The sequence below is a fragment of the Podarcis raffonei genome, chromosome 4, assembly GCF_027172205.1.
Source record: "Podarcis raffonei isolate rPodRaf1 chromosome 4, rPodRaf1.pri, whole genome shotgun sequence".
Lineage (NCBI taxonomy): Eukaryota > Metazoa > Chordata > Lepidosauria > Squamata > Lacertidae > Podarcis > Podarcis raffonei.
The window spans coordinates 67,626,383-67,647,336 of record NC_070605.1 but is presented as its reverse complement, the minus strand read 5'-3'; the positions used below and the strand labels follow the sequence as shown (position 1 = coordinate 67,647,336).

The 20,954-nt window shown below is 43.0% G+C and overlaps 2 protein-coding genes across 6 annotated transcripts in view; both read right to left on the bottom strand.

Annotated features, from left to right (window-relative positions):
• Positions 1-911: 911 nt before the first annotated feature.
• VEGFD (vascular endothelial growth factor D) lies at positions 912-15,382 on the bottom strand. Of its 2 annotated transcripts, none has more exons than XM_053387169.1 (7): positions 14,676-15,382; positions 8,316-8,526; positions 5,261-5,451; positions 4,556-4,704; positions 3,266-3,363; positions 1,888-2,083; positions 912-1,581 (listed from the first exon to the last, which is right to left on the bottom strand). In XM_053387169.1, exons 1-7 carry the CDS (start codon positions 14,757-14,759, stop codon positions 1,455-1,457), a joined length of 1,056 nt encoding a protein of 351 aa, XP_053243144.1. In that variant the 5' UTR covers positions 14,760-15,382; the 3' UTR covers positions 912-1,454. The 2 variants fall into 2 exon arrangements, with proteins under 2 accessions (XP_053243144.1, XP_053243143.1); XM_053387168.1 differs by lacking the exon at positions 14,676-15,382 and adding an exon at positions 12,193-12,655.
• A 247-nt stretch (positions 15,383-15,629) lies between these two features.
• Positions 15,630-20,954, bottom strand: part of PIR (pirin) — a 28,999-nt gene continuing 23,674 nt past the window's right edge. For 2 of the 4 annotated variants that reach the window (XM_053387172.1, XM_053387171.1), the window contains 3 exons: positions 17,978-18,044; positions 17,814-17,900; positions 15,630-16,014 (listed from right to left, as the gene is read on the bottom strand). In XM_053387172.1, the coding sequence (XP_053243147.1) occupies positions 15,899-16,014; positions 17,814-17,900; positions 17,978-18,044 (270 nt within the window). In that variant the 3' untranslated portion in view covers positions 15,630-15,898. Of the gene's footprint in view, positions 16,015-17,813; positions 17,901-17,977; positions 18,045-18,162; positions 18,329-20,954 lie in introns of all 4 variants that reach the window. The other 2 variants (XR_008330270.1, XM_053387173.1) reach the window with 2 other exon arrangements.

Below are 20,954 nucleotides of genomic sequence, written 5' to 3'. Positions count from 1 at the left end.
CTTAAAGAAGCTAGTATTTGAAAAACACAGTACTGGCTTTCTCTGCCACCAAACCTTTAAACCAGAGGCAAGGAACATGTGCCCATTCATGCTGGACTTCAGCTCCCAGCAGACCCAGCCAGCAGAGCCAAAGGGAGATTTCTGTCCAACTGCAAATAGCAGACTTGGGGTTGGGAGCGGGATCCAATTCCGATCATGGCTGGGGTGGAGGCAAAAGGTTCAAGCTCCCATCCCCACATGGCATAGTCCTGATCTACGGCATTATTCTCCTTATGGCCTTGGCCCTTATATATCCAATTGATCACTCACACAGGTGAGGGAGGACCTCCTGTAAATACCACTGTTATCAGGAGGTCCCTTCCACACAATGGAAGAATCAAGCCTTTAGTGAGTACTGTGGCACCTTCCCTTTGGAATTCCCTCCCCTTGAATATTAGGAAGGTGCCATTTTTGACGCCTTCTCAGCGCTTGCTTACGACCTTCCGTCCTGTTAAGTTGAGATCTTTCCTCATCCGCATCTGTACTGGAATTGTTTTTAAGGCAATTTTATTGTTGCACCTCTTATTTGCCATCCTAGACTCCTTTGGGAGGAAGAGCGGGGTGTAAAGTAATAAAAAGGCTAATTGCAATGCAGATGAGTGATTTTGGAGAGGATTACATCTGGAGGGAAGGGTGAAACCTCCCCTCCTTCTCCCTAGCATCAAATTAAAAATCCCCTGCCACAGGAATAGCATTTAGCTTCACCCCAAGTGTTACCACATGAGTGGTAGAACAGACTTCTTTAAAAAGGAGGAGTGTAGGGACACTTTTATTCCATGTGTATGGAATGAAAGGATGCACATGAAAACCTCTAGTCATAGTTCATTCCTTCTGACCAAGCTTGCAATAGAAATTATACACGTCAATGCATATTAATTAATAACTGGTGCCTTTATTTTTCTATATACATTTTAAATATGGCATATAAGACAGTAGTTCTAGGATAAACCCAAATAATAAAACACAGACAGACAGTAGATCGAATCATTCAGTGCTGAACGCATTAGGGAACCAACTTTTAGAAGGCCTGGAAAAGTTGGTTTAAAAAGAAATATGACCAATAAGCAGGTTGAAGGCATAGAACTATTCTCTGCATTTCAAAGTTGCTTGGTAAAGATATCCCCATTGCTTCTAACATGCCACTTTCTTTTTCATACAACATCAATGAACGTAGGTCTTTCTGGTAGTCCAGTACAGAACAAGGATGAAGTTTGTTGTAGCATATATCAGCGGTCAGGTGGCAATGTCCTTGCAGATCCATTCGTCATCTTAATAACAAAGACAGACTGGATTTTAATTGTATTTTTTAGCAGTAAAGCCACCCGTATCCATGATTATTCTTATTTAACAGTCGATGGCGGGCAGCTATGCAAAGCACTGTGGTAGTGGTAGTACAGGAGATAACAAAAGCTCAGTCATGGTGTTTCTCTGCTTTGGGACCCGTGAGGACTTCTTCCCCCTCTTGGGCGGCAACAGTGCCTCGAGCATGCCGGCCGAGCGGTTGGGCACATTCTGGCTTGGAATGGGCATTTGTCTTCACAGCTGTTTAAAGACAATAAGTCAGAGAAGACAATGTGGTAAGTGCATGCTTCTGTTCCATGGAGTATGTACAGGAACGCATGAAAACACTATGTCCATTGTGATCATGTGAAGGGAGGTACAGAATCATTACTCATGGCTCCACATTGCATGGAAGATCTTCATTCATTATCATTTTGTTAAACGGGAGATTTACGTTCTACACAAGCCCTATCATTTAGTACAAATTTCAACCCAAGGGTGGGACTCAATCAACCTGGCTGTGGACCAAGCATGCCGCATTGAACTCAAATGTAAAGGAAGGCTTACCTGCATGTTTCTGCATTAAACTCCTTGTGTTTCTGAAGGCAGCTGTCTTGGTTCTCCGTACACAAGTAACAGCTGCAGTTCTCTTTGTTCTGAAATAAATTGCCAGTGCATTTCCATTTACAGATGCACTCGCAATTTTCCTCATCAAAGTTCATATTTGGTGCACACATCGCAAGTTCAGCAAGTGGAGGGAGTCCTGGCACATGTTTTGGAGGAAAGAAAGAGAGAGAGAAAGATTTATAAAACTCCCCACCCTCTTCCGAAAATGTTGGCACCTCATCATTTCACTATACGTCACAGATATAGGGTATCAATGTCACTCAAAGGTAATATCCTGCAGGTGTACAGCAAGACTTGAACTTAACCTATAAAATGCACTATTTATGCCACTGTGCGTCCAGAAATCTGAACTCCTATCAACCTACAGTTAAAACTATGGAGCTGATATTCTAGCAGAAATAAACAGAGTCTGTATGGATACGGACTTTAAAAGTCATGACAGCAATATACATACATTTAAAGTGTACCGTACACCCCATATTCTAGGAACTGCAGTTCCACCCTGCAGCACTATGTGTATAATGTATACACAGCCATATTCTAGTTTTTTTTCCCCAGTTGGGATCTAAAGAGTTAGTTTAGCCTGGGTTTGCAGGCTTTTTGCCTTCCCCCTTTTGAATAGAAGACCCTAATGAGAATTTCACAAACTCCTCCTTAGTTTCTCCCACATGCTTTGTGGCATGGGGCGGTGTGGTTGTTTAGGAAAAACAAAGTGCAAAGCACCCTTGAACATCTGGTGCTAGCTGTGCAGCGCTTTTGTTCCAGGTCATTATTTGCAATCACAATTATATGGAGTTGCTTCTCTTCCCAGGGGTGGGGCAGTATTTGTCTCAGCAATGGCTAGAAATCACTTGGTAAGTATTTTCTTCCCACCCACTTTGAACATCAGGTTCTCAATGCCATATGATGAGGAAATTGCTCTTGAAACTTGCCCAGATTTTACTATCCTTCCAGGTGCACATAGCCTAGGATAATCAATAATGATGATGATGATGATGATCCCGCTGTGCATGTGAAGTTGGGTGGGAGTATCTGGGAGGAGGACAAATGCTTTGCTTCAAATGAAGGAGTGTTACTTCTGTCTGACTGAGCTTCTCATTTCAGTTTATTCTAGTAAAAGCAAAATGCTTTTAACTACCAATCTGCCCAGATTTACTCTTTTGTTCCTGGATACAGAGTTACAGAAGTGGGGGGGGGATCACCTCCGCCCACCTATTTCAGTTTGATAATGTTGTTATTCATAATGTTGTTATGTTGTTCTTTTAACTGGTCCAGATTTCAATATTAAAGTGAGTATATAAGTAGTACTAGTATATACCTTCCCTTCTGCCAGGACGATCTTTGTCTACAACACATTCACATTTATTGCTGTCCCACATCCAGCCACTATGACACAGTTTGTTTATTTGGGGACAACTAGAAGGAAACAAAAGGCCAAATAAATATGTTAAGAACACGTTTAAAAAGTAACTGATGTATACACACCGCTTCGTTATATATTTCTTATGGAAGTGTGGTATATAAATATTCAAATAAATACATGCAAAAATGGCATTAGAGAGCCAGCTTGGGGGGGGATAGTCAAATTAATTAAAGGTAAAGATAAAGGGACCCCTGACCATTAGGTCCAGTCGCGGACGACTCTGGGGTTGCGGCGCTCATCTCACTTTATTGGCCGAGGGAGCCAGGTCATGTGTACAGCTTCCGGGTCATGTGGCCAGCATAACTAAGCCATTTCTGGCGAACCAGAGCAGCGCACGCAAATGCCGTTTACCTTCCTGCCGGAGCGGTACCTATTTATCTACTTGCACTTCATGCTTCTGAACTGCTAGCTTGGCAGGAGCAACGGGAGCTCACCATGTCATGAGGATTCAAACCACCTACCTTCTGATCGGCAAGCCCTAGGCTCTGTGGTTTAACCTACAGCACCACCCGTGTCCCTACGCCTAGTCAAATACATTAAACCAGGGTTCCTCAATTTGGTGCCTTCCACATATTTTGGACTGCAATTCTCATCACCCCCAGCCGGCACAAACATGCCGGATGAAACAGATGGTAGTTACAGCCCAGAACATCAGGAAGGTACCAAGTTGGGGAAGGCTGAGTTACGCAGACAGACGGCACATGGCCGTGGTGTATTGGGGCTCAGAGTCTGTTGAGAAGCTTCTGCATTTAGAGACGCGTCTTAGGAACTTTGACCAGAAGCCTCATTGCCGCCAAAGGAACAGTTCAAGGAATTGCATTTGCTAAGTCATCAAACTGGGGCCTCGATACATTCCAACTGCCTGCTGTTTATTAATTTGCCACAGCTGCCTGTGACAGTTTTGACTCTCTTTTTAAAAAAATGTAAATATTAACGATGCCATAGTAATTAAAAAATGCTGCTAGAAGAGAAGTCTATATGTTATGTAACATGTTTCTACATTGTTTTTCCAAGCAGTCATTAACTTTTCTTTGTAGCATTGAAAAACATACTTTTTAAAAAACATCGGATAACCACTGATCTTAGAACAAAGCATACAATTCATGAACACTCAGAAAAGCTTAATGACTGATTGTGTATCTTTAAAAAAAATGGGATAGAGAGAAAACTGACTGCCCATCTTACCTATCCTTTTCTGGATATTGAACAGATCTTCGTATGATGGTGTACGATGGGCGCTGAGCATTTGTTAAGCACTTGCAACCGGTGTGGTTTGCAATTTTGACTTGAATCGGATCTGGCACATTTGTTAAAGGAACTGAAATCTCAAAGAGCTGGAAAGATGAAATACAGCATTTTTCACTACTCCTATTAAAACACATCGTTAAATAGCCTCCCCTCATTGTTAAATAGCCTCCACATTTCCTGCTCAATGAAGCAAAATAGAGGACTGAGCTTCATGTTAGGAATCTTCAGTTACAATTTGCCCCTAAGGAGATGCGATGGGCATGAGTCTAACATGTACCCCATGTCCTCCTCTTCACATTATGGAGTCTATAGTTCTACAGACTTGAGTGAATGTGGGGCAGCCACACTTGCTCTGCCATGGTGAATAGATTCATAGCTATGGGCAACTTTCATGGCCTTGTTCTTCCCCAACATGTCGTCCTCTGCGTGTTTTGGGTTACAACTCCTATCAGCTGGGGTTGATGGGAGTTCAGCGCCAGAGGACACCCCGTTGGGTGGCTGGTCTTCCTACACACACTTACTTAGGAAAGAGCTATCTACGAGTCTATTCAATTAAGAGGGGCTCACTTCAAAGTCAACCTGCATAGGATTTGACGGTTAAGGAGAAACAAACTGCAGAAGAGTAGAAAAAAGTCCAAATACCATTTTGGATATGTATGATGTGCTGGTGTTCATGCAGCTTAGGCTCTCTTCATTGCAGCAGCCTCCGCATCTGTAGACATTCACACAAGGAGGCTTGAAGAATTTATTGGTGGCCGTGCCCAGCTCTTTGGCAACTTCCACGCAGGTCTCCCTTGGCACGCACTGAGTCCTTTGCCACTCCTCATCTATGACTGGAGAACAAGGGAGCCATTCTAAAAGCGGCAGTTGTCATCACACAACTGGACTCACCAGCTCATTGGCCTGCTCTCTTGAGTCCTTTGTAGCTGTGAGATGCAGCACTGCACTTTGACAACATTATGACATCTGCTGTTTATTAATATAAATGAGCCAAGCGAGTTGTGCAATGAAATGCGGCAGAGTGGAGTGCTCCCTTCACCATGGTATTTCATTCCCACCCACCCCTGCAACAGCCAGTCGACATTTCATGGCCATGCCCAGTCCTCACCGGGCTGTCTGATGGACATGGTTCTCCCATGAGTTTTCCCTGCAAAAACCTGGCACTGCTGCAAACCAGTTTGTGCTTCCTTTCTGTTTTTGGATGGTCCCCTGTTGGCCTGCAGGGATGCACACTTGCCTCTGAAATGGCAATTTGGAAAGAGAGTGATCATGATCAATTCTGAATTGCTTCAATCAAGGTGAGAGCTCTACCAACTGGCTGCCGCAGCTGATGTAGTTATAATTTCTCCCCTTATCCTTTCTGTGCTTTACAATGTGTTCTGTAAAACCCAGATATGATAGATTCTATCATCTGCCCCCTTAGAGGTGCAGGACTGACGTGGTAACTAACCTCGTGATCTGCCAAATCACACAATGCTGCCCAACACTGATGATCCAATGCCATCATTGGATCCAGCTTGGGGTGAAAGGAAGCTTATGAATATCAGTTGCAGGGACTCAGAATTGAGGAGAGCATGGTGACCTTCAGGCCCTGCTTGTGGGTTTCTCCAAGACATCTGGTTGGGTCACTGAGTTCAGGATGCTAGACTGCACTGGGCCCTTGGGCTGATCCAGTCAAGCTCTTCTGATGTAACTGGCCAGAAAAGGGGTGGGAATACTGTCTGGCCTTTTCCTGACCTTTTAGCAAATATCTGATGAGCTCAAAGGGGGCAGGTGAAACTTTTCATAACATGGCGGCAGACATTATGACCTGCTCTTTGGTCACCTGATCAAACGGCTGTTAAAAGGGACAGCTATAAGAGCCAGTTCAGGAGTTAGCAACCCTTGGTCTAACTACAGAAATGCAGGTGCCACAGCACACCTGTAGGGTATGACCAGAGCCCATGGCATCCTTTCCAATGTTTTAGTCTCTGTTTCTTTCTCTCTTTGTAAGAACAGATGTCCAGGAAGCTCCTGCCCAGCAATGTCCAAGCTGCTAAAGTGTTTTACATCAGGGCACACCTAATAAAAACAGGCATTTGAATGTTTCTGCATTTCAAGCTGCTGTTGGCACATTCCTTTTAAATATTGCTGTCTGTTTACATTTTTCCCTGCAGTGGAAAAAATGCTTTGTTTAGAGCAGCGTTGTGTTGTGAGTGGAAACAAAGAAAAATACCTAGTTTTGTGCAGAAAATCTAAAGAAGTCTGTGGCAGGCTTAGAGGACATTCCTCCTCTTTTTGGTCTCCTTTGGTACGTAAGGCCACTGCCCATATTGCACGCAGCACACGTGAGACAGGATGCCTGATACAGAGCTTGCAACAATGGGTTTGACACCTGTCTGCACTTCAAACTCAGAACTTCGATCAAGCACCCTATCAGCACATTGAATTTTTTGTTTTGTTTTTTCAGGGTGTGAATTTGCAAGTTTGTAGACACCTTTCCAGGTGAGCACATTAAATCATGGAATAAATGCTTCATGGCTTCTGCTTTCCTTCCAGGGATCCATGCAGCTTCTCCCAAGGTAGCACCCCAAGCAAAAAAAGTCAATTGCTTTATTGCCGACAAAATGTCATCTCCTCCCAGCCAAACAAGCACCACAAACATGATTGAGGGATACTTTCGGTATAGTGGCTATGCTATATCAATACACATTGGACAGTGTCTGGGACATCTCAAGACACATGGTGACTCCTATCTGTACCATTTTTGACTTCTTAAAATATTATTTTACTTTATTTTCAAATGGATTTTTTTTTTAAAAAAAAAGACAGCTTCCTGCTTATATCACTCAGAGCACTGACATAACCTTATGAACAAGGAACAGACCCATCAGCAAGTGTGTAAGTGTGTGTGTGTGTTTCAGGCACAAAAAAACACATAACAACCTGCCTTTCACATAAAAACAGGGGTGGCCCGGGACCTTTTGATACCTGAGAAGAAACATCTCGCAAAAGTATGGATAATTTGGATGGTTAAAACTTGGGTAAGCATTGATGTCCAGTTATTATTATTATTATTAGGACCCATGGAATGGATGGGGGGGAAGTCAGGAGATTCAGAGCAATCTCAATATATGGATCTTGAATTATTTTTTATATGTGTTTATATTTGTTAAAAATCAAATAAAAAAAACTTACACACAAAAAAGAGAAACGTCTCACAGCCGCCACCCCACCACACACACACACACACCCGGATGCGAGCGCAAGCTCTGTAAGTCTTCTTCATCGGACCAGGGTATGGGTGGTGTTTGTTGAGGAAAGATCCTTTCTTGATTTCCACTTCCTGCCCAGCAGTGGAGTTAGCAATGGCTCTTCCCTTCAGGAGAAGCCGACCAAAGCCCCACCACACTGCCCGGTGAGGGGGACGAATCTTCCACTGACTTGTCAGCAATGCCTCTCCTCTCGCCAACTTGGTAGGAGAGGAGATGTTCTGCAGAGCTTTACTGCCAGTCCCTCACGGCGGCTAGAGACCAGGGAGAAGACCAGTGGCAAAGCTGCGGGGTGGAAGAGGGGTGATGCTGCTTGCAGGATACCACCTGAGGCAGCTGCCTCACCCAGCCTCATGGGTGGGTCAGCTCTGCATACAAACAAGACAGCAACCTGACCTATGTCACTGTGGATCCAGAAATATTCAGTTCATAAACTGTGAGCCTACCTTTTAGTATCTCAATATCATAGAAAGCAGCGGCAAATCTCGTGGAGCGATGAGAGGCTGATCTGGAATCCAGAGCGGCCATGCCCTTAAGCTTTAGCCGGCACTTCCAAAGCTTCCAGTCCTCAGAGTGGGTGATGCGAAGAAGCTCTTCCAGGCTAGAAGCTTTCCTGATCTGCTGCTCTGACCACTCCAGGGCAGAAAGTGATGTTCTCTGTAAGAAATGGGGCAGAAACAGAAGATCAGTCCTGTGCCCACATATATAGACCTTAGGTAGCAAAGAGCACACATTTCTGTTGAATGTGCCAATGTAATATAGACTGTAAAAATATATATCAGGCTGGGTTAAATAATTACTCTTGGATTAAAGGAGGTGTTATTTTCTAAGGTTTGTAACTAAAGAATTAGTTACAAAGGATGCCAGATATGGGATCACCAGCCCATGGTTTTTCTATTATTTATTAATTAATTAAATTTATATACCACCCTTCATCCAAGCATGACAGGGCAGTTTACAATATAAAAACACAAAAATACACAGCATACTAACAACAAAAGCAATAAAAGCCATTGGTTGTTTAATTAGCCAAGGGTCTGGTAGAAGAGGAATGCTTTTGCCTGATGACCAAATATATGCAATGAAGGGACCAGATAAGCTTCCCTGGGGAGAGCATTCCACAAATGGGGAGCCACCAAAGAAAAGGCCTGTTCTCATGTTACCACCCTCCAGACCTCTCCTGGAAGAGGCACACAAAGAAGGGCCTCCGAAGATGGTTGCAGGGTCTGAGTCGATTCATAAGGAGAGAGGTGCTCTTTGAGATACTGCTGGATAAATGATCCAAAATGTCAGGAGTCTGTCCCTTCTTCAAATCTGATCAAGAATTACTAATCATAGAAAAGAAATATGAAGAATTTCCCTAGCATACCAAGAGGTGCCTTGGGATAAACGAACATATATCCAGTCAGTAGAATCATGAAGAACTGACTTACAGTAGCCATGAAAACCATTCAACAATGTCCCTTCCCCCTCCCCAAGGCTAACATTTAACAGTTAACGTGATGAGTAAAGCATACTGTTGCATCCTCACAGCATTAACACAGATTGTGCCTCCCTATTAGCAGAGACATCACCTTGTCAACAAAGGTCCATATAGTAAAAGCTATGGTTTTCCCTGTAGTGATGTATGGAAGTGAGAGCTGGACTATAAAGAAGGCTGATCGCTGAAGAATTGATGCTTTTGAATTATGGTGCTGGAGGAGACTCTTGAGAGTCCCATGGACTGCAAGAAGATCAAACTTATCCATTCTTAAGGAAATCAGCCCTGAGTGCTCACTGGAAGGACAGATCTTGAAGCTGAGATGAAGAGAAGACTCCCTGGAAAAGACCCTGATGTTGGGAAAGATGGAGGGCACAAGGAGAAGAGGACGAGATGGTTGGATAGTGTTCTCGAAGCTACCAGCATGAATTTGACCAAACTGCAGAAGGCAGTGGAAGACAGGAGTGCCTGGCGTGCTCTGGTCCATGGGGTCACGAAGAGTTGGACACGACTAAACGACTAAACAACAACAACATTAGGTTCCCAGGGAGACTGCCAAGTCATAGCTTTGGGTCCAGCATATAACAAGAGAGCAGTGAGAGAAGAACTGGAAGGTAAATTTAGGAACTTAAGACTGTTCCTCCATTTCAGAAGACCCTATTGTCTCCTGAAGTTGCATCCGTGGTCTTCACACTCTGCGGCATTGACTCACGGGGAATTATGAATTGAGGACATTTCTCGAACATGGTTTGCTTTCAAGCAATGCAGGAACCAAGCTGTAGAAGCCCCTTAACCTGGCACACACACAGAGGGTACAGTGCCATGCCACTGGCATGTGGAAGATGTTTATGACCAAGCAGTACCAAAAATGTCAATCCAGGAGATACAAGAACCTGGCTGGTGGCTCCAGCCACTCCCCCCCCCAAATGGAATATATACAATAGCTGAAAGCTACTCATATTTCCTTAGCTACTGTGTCTTGGGATTTTTGTTTTCGATTTATTGTAACAGCTTGCCACATCGTTAAAAACCAAGTAAAACACACAATTGTATTTCTTGTGAACTTTGAAGCACCGCAAAGGGAGGGCATATCTTTCTACTCATTTTCATGAACAAAAAAGGCATGGGCTAAATAAAGGTCTCCAAGTTCCCTTTACCTTCCCCACTCCCCCTCAAAGTGATAAGTACATCAAGGACATGCAGTGGGATGTTAAAAAGCATGTGCTTTTTATCTGCTCTTGCCATTTTAAAAACATGGTGCATGGTAACAGCCTAAAAGACAGGACTCTCTTTCAAGACTTGCCAAAGAAGAATGGCACTCCCCAGGGGAATTGACGGGATCAATTTTCCGGAATATTGTGACCACATTTATTTTATGTAGAAACCGTCGCTCATCATGACTTTTAGTCACAAGGAATTGAGAGGAGCAGAGGGTTCAGAAAGCCAATAAATATGTTCATTGACAACATGTGTACTTTACAAATTCCTTAACTCCTAAGGAAATAAATATTCACAGCACATGCCATGAAATGTAATTTGTGGCGGTAGCCCTGGAACATTGGGCTGTCTGTGTTTCCAATTGCTGTATTAAATGAAAAATAACTTTGATCTCTCATCTCTCAAATTTTGCTAATTAAGCAGGCATGTAAATAGAGAATATCCCCATAGCTAATCAGTTGAGCCGTGTTGGGGTGGCCTGGCTATTTACTGGGTTAGAGCAGAGTTTGTTATCTGGCCACCTAGGGATAGGAGCAGAAATTAAATTCAGTGCACATTTAAAGGTGAATCTATCAAGTTTCACTTTCTGAAACAATAAAAGAACTAAAACATAGACATCCTTTAAAATTCGTACTTACCTGAATTTTGTGATGCAGCACTCCATAGAATTCTAGAGTTGGAAGGGACCACAAGGGTCATCTAGTCCAACCACCTGCTGAAATGCAGGAATCTTTTGCCCAGTGTGAGTCTCGAACCCATGAGATTAAGAGTCTCATGCTCTACCGACCGAGTTATTCTGAGTTCCCACCAAACTATGTTTACAACTATGCATACTTAAGGGAAAGGTGTGCATAAAATGAATATATTAGTGGGGGGAAAGACAAAAATGATAATGTGGGGACACTGTTTGCAAAAATGAATACATTAGTCAAAACTGCATACAAAAAAATTGGCCACTTGACTATCCAAGCCTGGAAGTCCGATTTGGATCCCTAAAAAGTACAGTGCTTCCTTCTCCCCTAGGGCAGAAGAAACATCTTGAAGAAACCGTCTCTTACAGCACCTGCTCTTCAGATTTGGCTTTGCCAAACTTCCCCTCGTTGCTCTTCCTGGAACAGCTTTCTGGGAGAAAAAAAGCTCTCAATAAACAGCCTGAATCTTCTTTGCTCAGTGAACAAGTACCTTTTTAAGGCAGATGGAGATTTACCGCAAACGTCCTGACTTTGGTCAAAGGAAAGCCTGGACATTGGCTCTGAACTTCTGCTTGGAACCAGGGAAGAAGTGGGGAATGAAGAGCGACATTGGAAATGGGGGTGGGATAAAGATCTACATTGGGATTCTCTGCCGCTATGGATCCTTGCACCTGAGGCGATCGCCTCACCTTGCCTCGTGGGTGGGCTGGCCCTGGGTGTCACTGCCTTTCATTAGGTTCACAAATGCTAAGAGGGGAGAACCCTGAAGCTACTTTGCCCAGACAAGAGCCTCTCCTCTCTCGCACACAGTTTCTTCTGCCTTGCTGCTTCCTGGAGAAGATTAAATTCCACTTCCTCCCACCCGGTGCCTGCTGGCTAGTCTCCCTACCCAACAAGAGAGGCATTGTTCTGTCTCTCCAAGCTCATACCAACCTCTTCCAAAACTTCCTCTGTGGTCTCTCCATCTATTGGCCCAAGCCTGTGGAAGGAGCTCTGCTTGAACTGGGCCAAACCAGAGCAGCTGTCTTTACAGGTCAGGGGCATTGCCAAAGCAATGGTTCCTCTTCTTTCCCAGAAGGCGCAGTGTATGGCCTTTTGTGAAGTGATGGAGTTGGGTGCCAACCCTAGCATTTGGGGGCTACAGGAACAGCAACACTACATAAGAGAGAGGCCAACTATATAGGCACTCCCGCTGGACTTGACTGATTCAGGTACGCAGCACCGAGCTGTATTTAAACTCCAACACCTCTCTGGTCCTAACGCCACACACACAGGCAGATCCTCTCTCTTTGTCTAATGAAACACAGGCTTCAACTTGCTGTCATACTGGGACCAAGCCCATGTTAATTAGGCAGGTTACAGTCATTGTGTAAAGTTCAGGAAATCTCTCTCTCTCTCTCTCTCTCACACACACACACACACACACTGCTGTTGTAATATGATACGGTGAGGGAAACCAACACTTTTTGCCATACACTGCTGGGAAATTTTAAAACAGGGTCCCCCAAAGGCAGACCAGATGAGTCTTGGGGTGTGATCCAGCAGGGATCTTCTTACGTTTTAAAAGGGAATTCTGCACATAGGTGTTTCAAGGCACTTGCCCTACAGAAAGGACATAATTTAAGCTTGGGCTCTTCTCTGTAGCATAAGATCCCTGCCAAGAGGATAGTAAAGCCAGTCCAGTCCATTAATCTACTTCACACCAAGCTGCCCATAGTTCTACATGAAAGAGCTGCTTGATGTCGCTGAGATTTAGAATAACCTGCCGCTCAAAATGTTTCATAGCACTTGAGCCATAGGCTGCAATTCTGTACTCACTGACCTGGAAATAAGCCCCCTGCAATTCAATGGGGCTTTCTTCTGAGTAGGCAGGTATAGAATTGCATCAGCTGAAATATATTCCAAACTATAGAAAAATCAGCAAATAATAGGTAATTGGTGTAAAAAATAACGATTTCAAAACCTCCGGAGATTTAACAGAAAGCACAAAGTAGCCTTTTCTCGTTCCTATGTAGAAATCATTGGCAGCCCAATCCTTATGCAATTATGCATAGCATAAGTTTGCAGCCTTAATTTTATTAACAATAAATGCATTTTGATAAGATAAAAGGAAATCATTTCATGGAGGATACCAGAAAGGCTGACTTCTACTCTAGCACGAAGTAATGATTTCCCTCTCTCTCTTTTTAGTTTGACCTACACAGTATATCCATGTTGCTTCTGCAATATAATTGGCATTATATCATTGTACTGCAGAAATACCCTGGGGCCTGGCTGATTCACATTTTTGCCAAATGCCAGCAGTTGCATTCCCCTTCCCACCCCCGTTAATTTGAACATAACAGGATTCTTGCTTGAATCTTCAATTCAGTTTTCTGATTTACTGAAGAAGCGAACAGTAGAATGTAACAAGTTAAGGAAATGAGGAACACTGATACCTTTTCTAAACTTTCAAAGTCTCGTAAATATGCTATTTACACAGTGAAGTTGTAAGGGAGGCTAGAATATTATCTTTTGAAAGCTTACACCATGAACCAACCTTAGAAGGCATTTCTCATATCAGATCTGGCAAAGAATTACTTCTCAAACCATACAGGAATTCAGCCTTAATTATTCAGACTGGATTGGTACATTATACAGCAGTAAGGAGTTTCTCTAATCACACATACATTTGACAATGTCCTGGAATGACAAAAACTTCTAGGAACTAGATATTAAAGGGCAGTAGCAAATACGTTATTTGGGAACTGTATTTAAAACCTAATTATTTTTTAAAGTGGATCCGTGCAAAAACAGAGTGACTGATAGGTCAAAAAGACAACCTTCCTAATCTTGCCAAAGAAAGGGAAGGCTTACAGCTAATGCACAAATTGTTTGGAGAGATGCAGCAAAAGCACTGACTGAGGATGAAACAATTTAAGAGGATATGTTATTGCAAAAAGTTCTGTCATACTGGAATTCTCAAAAAGGTTCCCATTTGGTCATGTGCCACCACTGAAAATGAATTATCGTTTAACACAATATATATTTTAAGTGGCCAAAAAAGAAAAGTATCAATCAGCTGTGAATGTAGATTCATTACATTACTGTTTTCTATATACTCCTTAAGACAGAAGTCAGCCAAAAGTTAAATACTATTTATTTCAATGGGTTAGTTGAACATGCACTTTAGTCTTCCCCTTGGAAATCTGGCAGGTCAGAAAAATGCTTAAATTGGCTGGACCATACTGTTAAATCTTCTCTGACGGTATTACCGTACATGTGTCAAAGTTGTTTATTTATGCAATACTTAAGAGTCACCCCAGAAAGAACTTTAAAAGGTGCCACTGTAGTCCAAAGATCGTTTCAGACAGGAAAACCCATGTGGTCTTGAGACTCCTATTGATGCAGACAATTCCAAAATAAAGCCCACTTACCTTTACAGATCCATGTTCAGAACCTTGCAGCAGATGTAGAAAAGACACTATAAATATGTTTACAGTTGTCCACGCCTTGTACATCCTTGTGGTTGACGTCCACACTTTGCTATATAGTTGAAGTCACACAGCTGGAGAAGAACGTTTCGAAATTCATTTCTCTACAAACTGCTAATGTTTTTAAAAATGCATACCCAGAATCTTACTCTCCAAGTAAACTTAAAGTGTATACACGAGATGTAAACAGCACAGTTAAAAAAGAAGAGTAAAATTCACTTAAACAATGTCATCTCTTTCTTGTAGGTACTTTTTAGATATAAAAATACAAAAGTTAAAAAATATTTCCAGAAGCAGGCAACTACAGGTCCCAGTCTATCAAAAAAATAATAATAATCAATCCATCTCCCACCTGGACACAAAGAGAAACTCAATATTAATTTGTGGTCCAGGAAAGGTTAAAATCTGCTGAGGGGGTTTGGTGCTCCATGTTACAAGCTTCCTTTTAAGACGGCAGTAGAACGGCCGATGCTTTGAGCTAGAGAGAGCTGTAATCCAACTCTCTGTATTGAAACTTTTTTTCACAGCCTTCATGGAAGCCTGCAGAAGCCTGCGTCTTAAATCTGATACAGACACTGGCAGAAAACAAGAGTCACATGTTGGCTCCTATCCCATTCTGTCCCTACCAATGGTGTAGCATTTACTAAACTAACCAGTGCAATGTGTGCCACCATTATTTTAAGAGGTATTACCTGAAACATGAAACTTCAGCACATGGCCTTACAAAGTATACATACTACAATAGGTGCACTCCTACAGCTACACACACACACACACACACACACACACACACACCGCTTTCCTTTACGTTTTCTGTGTTGTAAGGATTTTGAGAAAACCATTTCATTTATTAAAACAGTGCTTTTACAAAGAAAGGGCATGAGACTGTACGTTTTAGAGAAAATGCTTTTTATTACAGATAAACAAAACGTTTATATATCATGTATATCTCAGAGTAATAAAAATGCAGCTGTACCCGTCTACGACACTCTAATAGCTAACTTTGGTGCTAGGCATACTAGAAATATTATTTGGGTTCAATCTGGCAAACCCACATGATCAGTACTAATGAAGCAAATGGAATCAGTAAATGCAGTAAAGATCAAGGTGTACAGCTGCAAATGTATTTTTAAAAAGCCACTCAGCCTGGGTTCTGCTACCCCACGTCATTTGTTTCCAATCTTTGATTTCCAAGTGGTGGCTCTCTCAAATCCATTTCTTGCATTTCTGAAGTCATTAAAGGCTTGTTGAATTTCTTCCTGTGTATTCATCACAAACGGACCTAAGATATAGATTGCAAAATTCAGTATAGTATTTAATTATTCCAGGCTTTAGGCTTTCTGTAGACGAATTCAATTTGCATCTCATTCCTTCTCCTTTCTCCTCCTCCTTTGGGTCCCCAGATTCATTCCCAAGGGCTCAGCTGTGTTGAAGGTTGGCATAGAGGTTGCACCACATCAAAGGACTGCTGAGCGAGCAATCCTGAGTGAGCAAAGGATTGCTGAGTGAGCAATTGAGCAAGGATTGCTCAATAGCATTTGACGGCAGGTTCTTCTTTTCCCTCCTTCACATTACAGGGAAATCTTGGGGATTCCACACGCTAGCTGTGGAAGGGGAAGATCTGACTCTATAAATCAGGGGCAGCTAATCAATACTTTGGGTGCCTCATCTGGCCCCCAACCAAGCAAGTTTTTTTCTGCCCCCTGACCCCACTGATTTTGAGCACTGCAACAAAAAGAGGGGGAAATGAGGTAGACATGTGGGTGGAGCACAGCACCCTGATGGAATGCAAACTGTCCCCTCCCTGGTCATCAGATTGGTTGGTTGATAAGAAGGAGGGCTGTGGGGTGATCACACCCACTGCTTGTACGCAGCCCAGCCATGGGTGACTGTGGCCCTTGTACCACAGACTGTTAGCTACCATGCTGTAAATGATGGAGGAGTTTGCCATGGTTTGCATCTGGTGGAGAGGGCAGAGAAAGGCAGAGGGAGGAACACATTGCTTCCAACCTTCAAGTCTTCTCTAGAACTTTTCCACAGACACTCGCAGACAAAGGCCTGCAGATTCAGGTGAAGCCGAGGGTCCCCCCCTCAGGCCACAGCACACACAAGTTCTCAGTCACTTTACACGTGTGTGCATCAAGATCATATGCACTCATACGTCATGTGTTTACTTGCAGGAATGCATGGACTCAACCCGACTAACGTATACAAAACATTATTCACATTTTAATTAGTGTTTTTATGGAGCAGTCAAGTAATTTCGTTGTCCCCGAGAGGGGGTAATGATAATAAAGATATTATTATTATTATTATTATTATTATTATTATTACTACTACTATTATTATTGTCGTTCATAGCCATCCCCACCCATGCATTTATGTGCCATGTACAGCACTGCATCAATGCAGATGGCTCTATGGTAAGCAAGTTACTGAAATTCCATGGGAGTAACAGTCTCAGATCTTCTCCACCAAACCCGTCCTCCCCTTCTCATGTTTTGCTTGCCAGCAGCTTTGTGCAATGACGGTAAGATATAACTAGCAACAATGGCAAGGCCTGGCAGCTTTGAGTCCCTTTGCTAGGAGGCTGGTAACATTTATTTACAGTGGTACCTTGGGTTACAGACGCTTCAGGTTACATACGCTTCAGGTTACACACTCCGCCAACACAGAAATAGTGCTTCAGGTTAAGAACTTTGCTTCAGGATAAGAACAGAAATCGGGCTCCGGCAGTGCAGCAGCAGCAGGAGGCCCCAATAGCTAAAGTGGTGCTTCAGGTTAAGAACAGTTTCAGGTTAAGAACGGACCTCCGGAACGAATTAAGTACTTAACCCGAGGTACCACTGTACTTACTCTGCTTTCCAACGTTTATACACTTCTTTTCAAAAAAATTATTTACAAATCTCTTAATGCACAATGTAACATGATACATCCTTTGACCGGGGAAATAATCTGAATGATCTGACTGCTCAAACCCCAGCCTGTTTTTCCAAGAGCAAAACACAACTGTAACAAAAGATTCCAAGCAAGGCCTCTCAAATACAGTGATTTACAAACAGGGCATATCCCTATAAATACCAGTGGAAGGCCAAAACAGCAAGTCACTGATGTTAAGTTGTGGATTTTTGAACAGAAGGGTGGAGGGAGATATTCCAGAATAAACACCTGAGGTTGAAGATGAAAATACATTCTGTATGCCCCATTTGTTTAAAAAGAAGACGACTTGTTAAACAGATATTTACCATGTTGCACTACTGGTTCCTTAATGGGCTCCCCAGCCACCAAGACAAAATGGCTCACTTCAGGATCCTAAAAGGATGAGCAGAAAGCATCCATCAGCAGCATATAAATTACATTTTGAGATTAGATACCCAAAGCAGGAGCAAATTACAATACAGTAGATCAGAAGTGTGGTGCCTCAGCATACCTTCCAAGTGTCCCGACTTTCCAGGGACAGTCCCGGAATTATGAAAGCCTTCCAGGTTTCTGATTTGACCCTGGAACGTCGCTGTTTCCCCCACTGCTGCCAAGCTCAGGGAGAAGGATGAGCCAGCGCTTGTCCCAAGCGATGACCCATGGCTTCTCCATGTGGGCTGAACAAATGGTTAGTGGAAAGGTGAATAAACACCAAGCAAATCAGGGTGGATGCAGTATAACTGCCCCACAAAAAACCAGAATCAATGCTCAATAAAGACCAGGTACAATCTAGCCTCTTGGTAAGTTTTCTGCAAGCAAGTCAGCATGAAACCCAAATAAGCAGGTCATCTGGAAAGGGCCCTGTGCCTAAAGTGGGATTTGGATCCTATCTAAATACAATATTATGGACCACATGCAAGTTATTAAATATATGGTGAATTTAAACATATGTGGTGAATTTAAACCTCCATCATTCTGCCCGGACACTGAGGTCCAGCACCGAGGGCCTTCTGACGGTTCCCTCACTGCAAGAAGCCAAGTTACAGGGAACCAGGCAGAGGGCCTTCTCGGTAGGGGCACCCGCCCTGTGGAATGCCTCCCACCAGATGTCAAAGAGAAAAATAACTACCAAACTTTTAGAACACATCTGAAGGCAGCCCTGTTTAGGGAAGCTTTTAATGTTTAATAGGTTATTGTATTTTAGTGTTTTGTTGGAAGCCGCCCAGAGTGGCTGGGGAAACCCAGCCAGATGGGTGGGGTATAAATAATAAATTATTATTATATTATTATTATGTAAACAAATGGAGCAGTTGTGCGAATTTTGCTTGGCGAGAGCTAAAGGCCAAAAACAAATAGACAACGCTTCCCCACCCAAGATTTTCCACAAGGGAACTTCCCCACCCCAACTCTTGAGCATCCCCCAGCATAACTGGGCTGAACATCTGTTGGAATAGTTTCCAGAGAGGTAGCAGAAATTGTCACAGCAAAAATAAGTTCTCCAGCTCCTGAAAGAGTAACAAATTCATTATGGCATAAGCCTTTGTGGACTAGAGTCCACTACAATGGTCAGAAAATGATTCCCATGCTCTTCTGGTGTGTAGGGCCTCCCACTGGAACTGACAGAACTTTTTACTGTGCTGTGGCAGTTCTCCTAAGGATAAAAGAGGCATCTTAAGAATCCCACTCCTGTGTTATGGCATGTTGTAGCTTTTAAGGTAAACTACCCTGTCAAAGCAGCATTGTCTCTTCAGCAGAGGCTCATAGGGTCTGGCTGCACTGAAGATAAATTGCTGGATATTATGTAAGAAAAGAATTGCGACAGACCCTATTGTAGTCTTAGTATTGCAAAACTGTCTTGAGACATAAGGGTGTAGCCCGTACCGAAAAATAAGCAAGACTTTCAAATCATGTCAGGTTCAATTTTTTTAGGAAAAGCACAAAAGGAGAAGTGACAATATATTTTTTAGAAAGCAAATTATAACTTCTGCTCACAAAATAAACTGCTCTTTCCAACAACCTAGAATATAATCTATTTTTCCAGCCTGGAGACGGTTAAGCATACAAAGAAAAGTTGGATTCAAGGGGCATGCAAAACAAACAAACAAACAAACCATCTTAACTCCCCAACATGAATTATACAATGGTTTGTTCTTGGCTCACTGCTTTGAGATTCGTCTCTTTGCAATTTGGCAGAAGGAGCCGGGTCCCTGCCATTTGAGTTGTATGTCTGCCACGGCATGTGAATGAGGCCAATGGAAACTGCACTCTCCTATATCAGTAATAACTTGAACAGATTGAAGGAGGTGCTTTTGATTCAACTTGAGCGAACACAGGAAGCTACCTTCTATTGTCAGAACACAGGACTGGTTACATCAGTGCTGGCTAAACCTTTGGTTCTTCAGATGTTGCTGGACTAAAACTCCCTTAACCCTTCAGCCAAGCTAGCTGGAGCTGGTGGAAATTCAAAGCCAATAACATCCAGAGGGCCACTCTTGCATGCAATGATTTGCAGTGGCTGTCTAGGGTTTCAGACAAGAGTCCTTCCCAGTCCTTACCAGGAAGGGGCCAAGGAAAATTCAGCCTCAGTTCTAGGGGATCTGGGGAGCTCTTTTAGTACATAACAAATATACAACATTGTTGCTGCCTCTGTTCCTTGCTCACTGCTCATGAGGTCAATAGAGCCCATTGGGCCAGCACTGGGGCACAAACCTTGTGTAACTAGCTCCTTGCTTCATGTACAGTGATACATCTAGGAATAAGCCAGGCAGTTACTATGTGCTCAGCAATTCTCAACCTGTTTTGTAGGGATCAGCCAGGCAATTTCTTTGTCTGGCTGTTCTTTGAAGACCGCTATATCATAACCAGCATGTGAGAGGCTGCCTGGAGAGCTTAGATATAAAAACTCAGCCCCTCCTATGCTCCAGTGTAGCTGAACTGAATATCTGAAGAGAGAGGTGGGCAAAGAATTGATCTGTATTATAGAAGTCGTCGTCAAGACATTTGTTAGAAGACACACTGCTATTCAGGGCCACCTTGAGTCAGAATGTATCCCAGAATACACCTCATTTCCATTGTAGAGAACACCTGAAAGCACTCGCAAACTGCAATTTAAGCAGCTTGAAGGGTGCGGGGAGTAAAATACAAAGCGTAAGAATAAATGAAGCCGATGAAATCCAGTCCACTTACTCTAGTTCCACAAGAGTCAATGGGCTGTTGCAGAATAAGAGCTTCTCAAGAATTGCAACCAAGCAAAAGACACTTAAACATTTAGTATAGGAAGGGAATGAAGACAGGTTCAGCACT

Bases quoted from the DNA above. Each gene is read 5' to 3' on its own strand.
- VEGFD (XM_053387168.1), bottom strand. From the start codon at position 12,390: ATGCTAGGGTTGGCACCCAACTCCATCACTTCACAAAAGGCCATACAC. The intron at 8,527-12,192 runs GTTGGTATGAGC...CATTTCTTACAG, and splicing joins CAGAGGAAGTTTTGGAAGAG to AGAACATCACTTTCTGCCCT. The intron at 2,084-3,265 runs GTATATACTAGT...AACATGTGCCAG, and splicing joins TCGTCCTGGCAGAAGGGAAG to GACTCCCTCCACTTGCTGAA.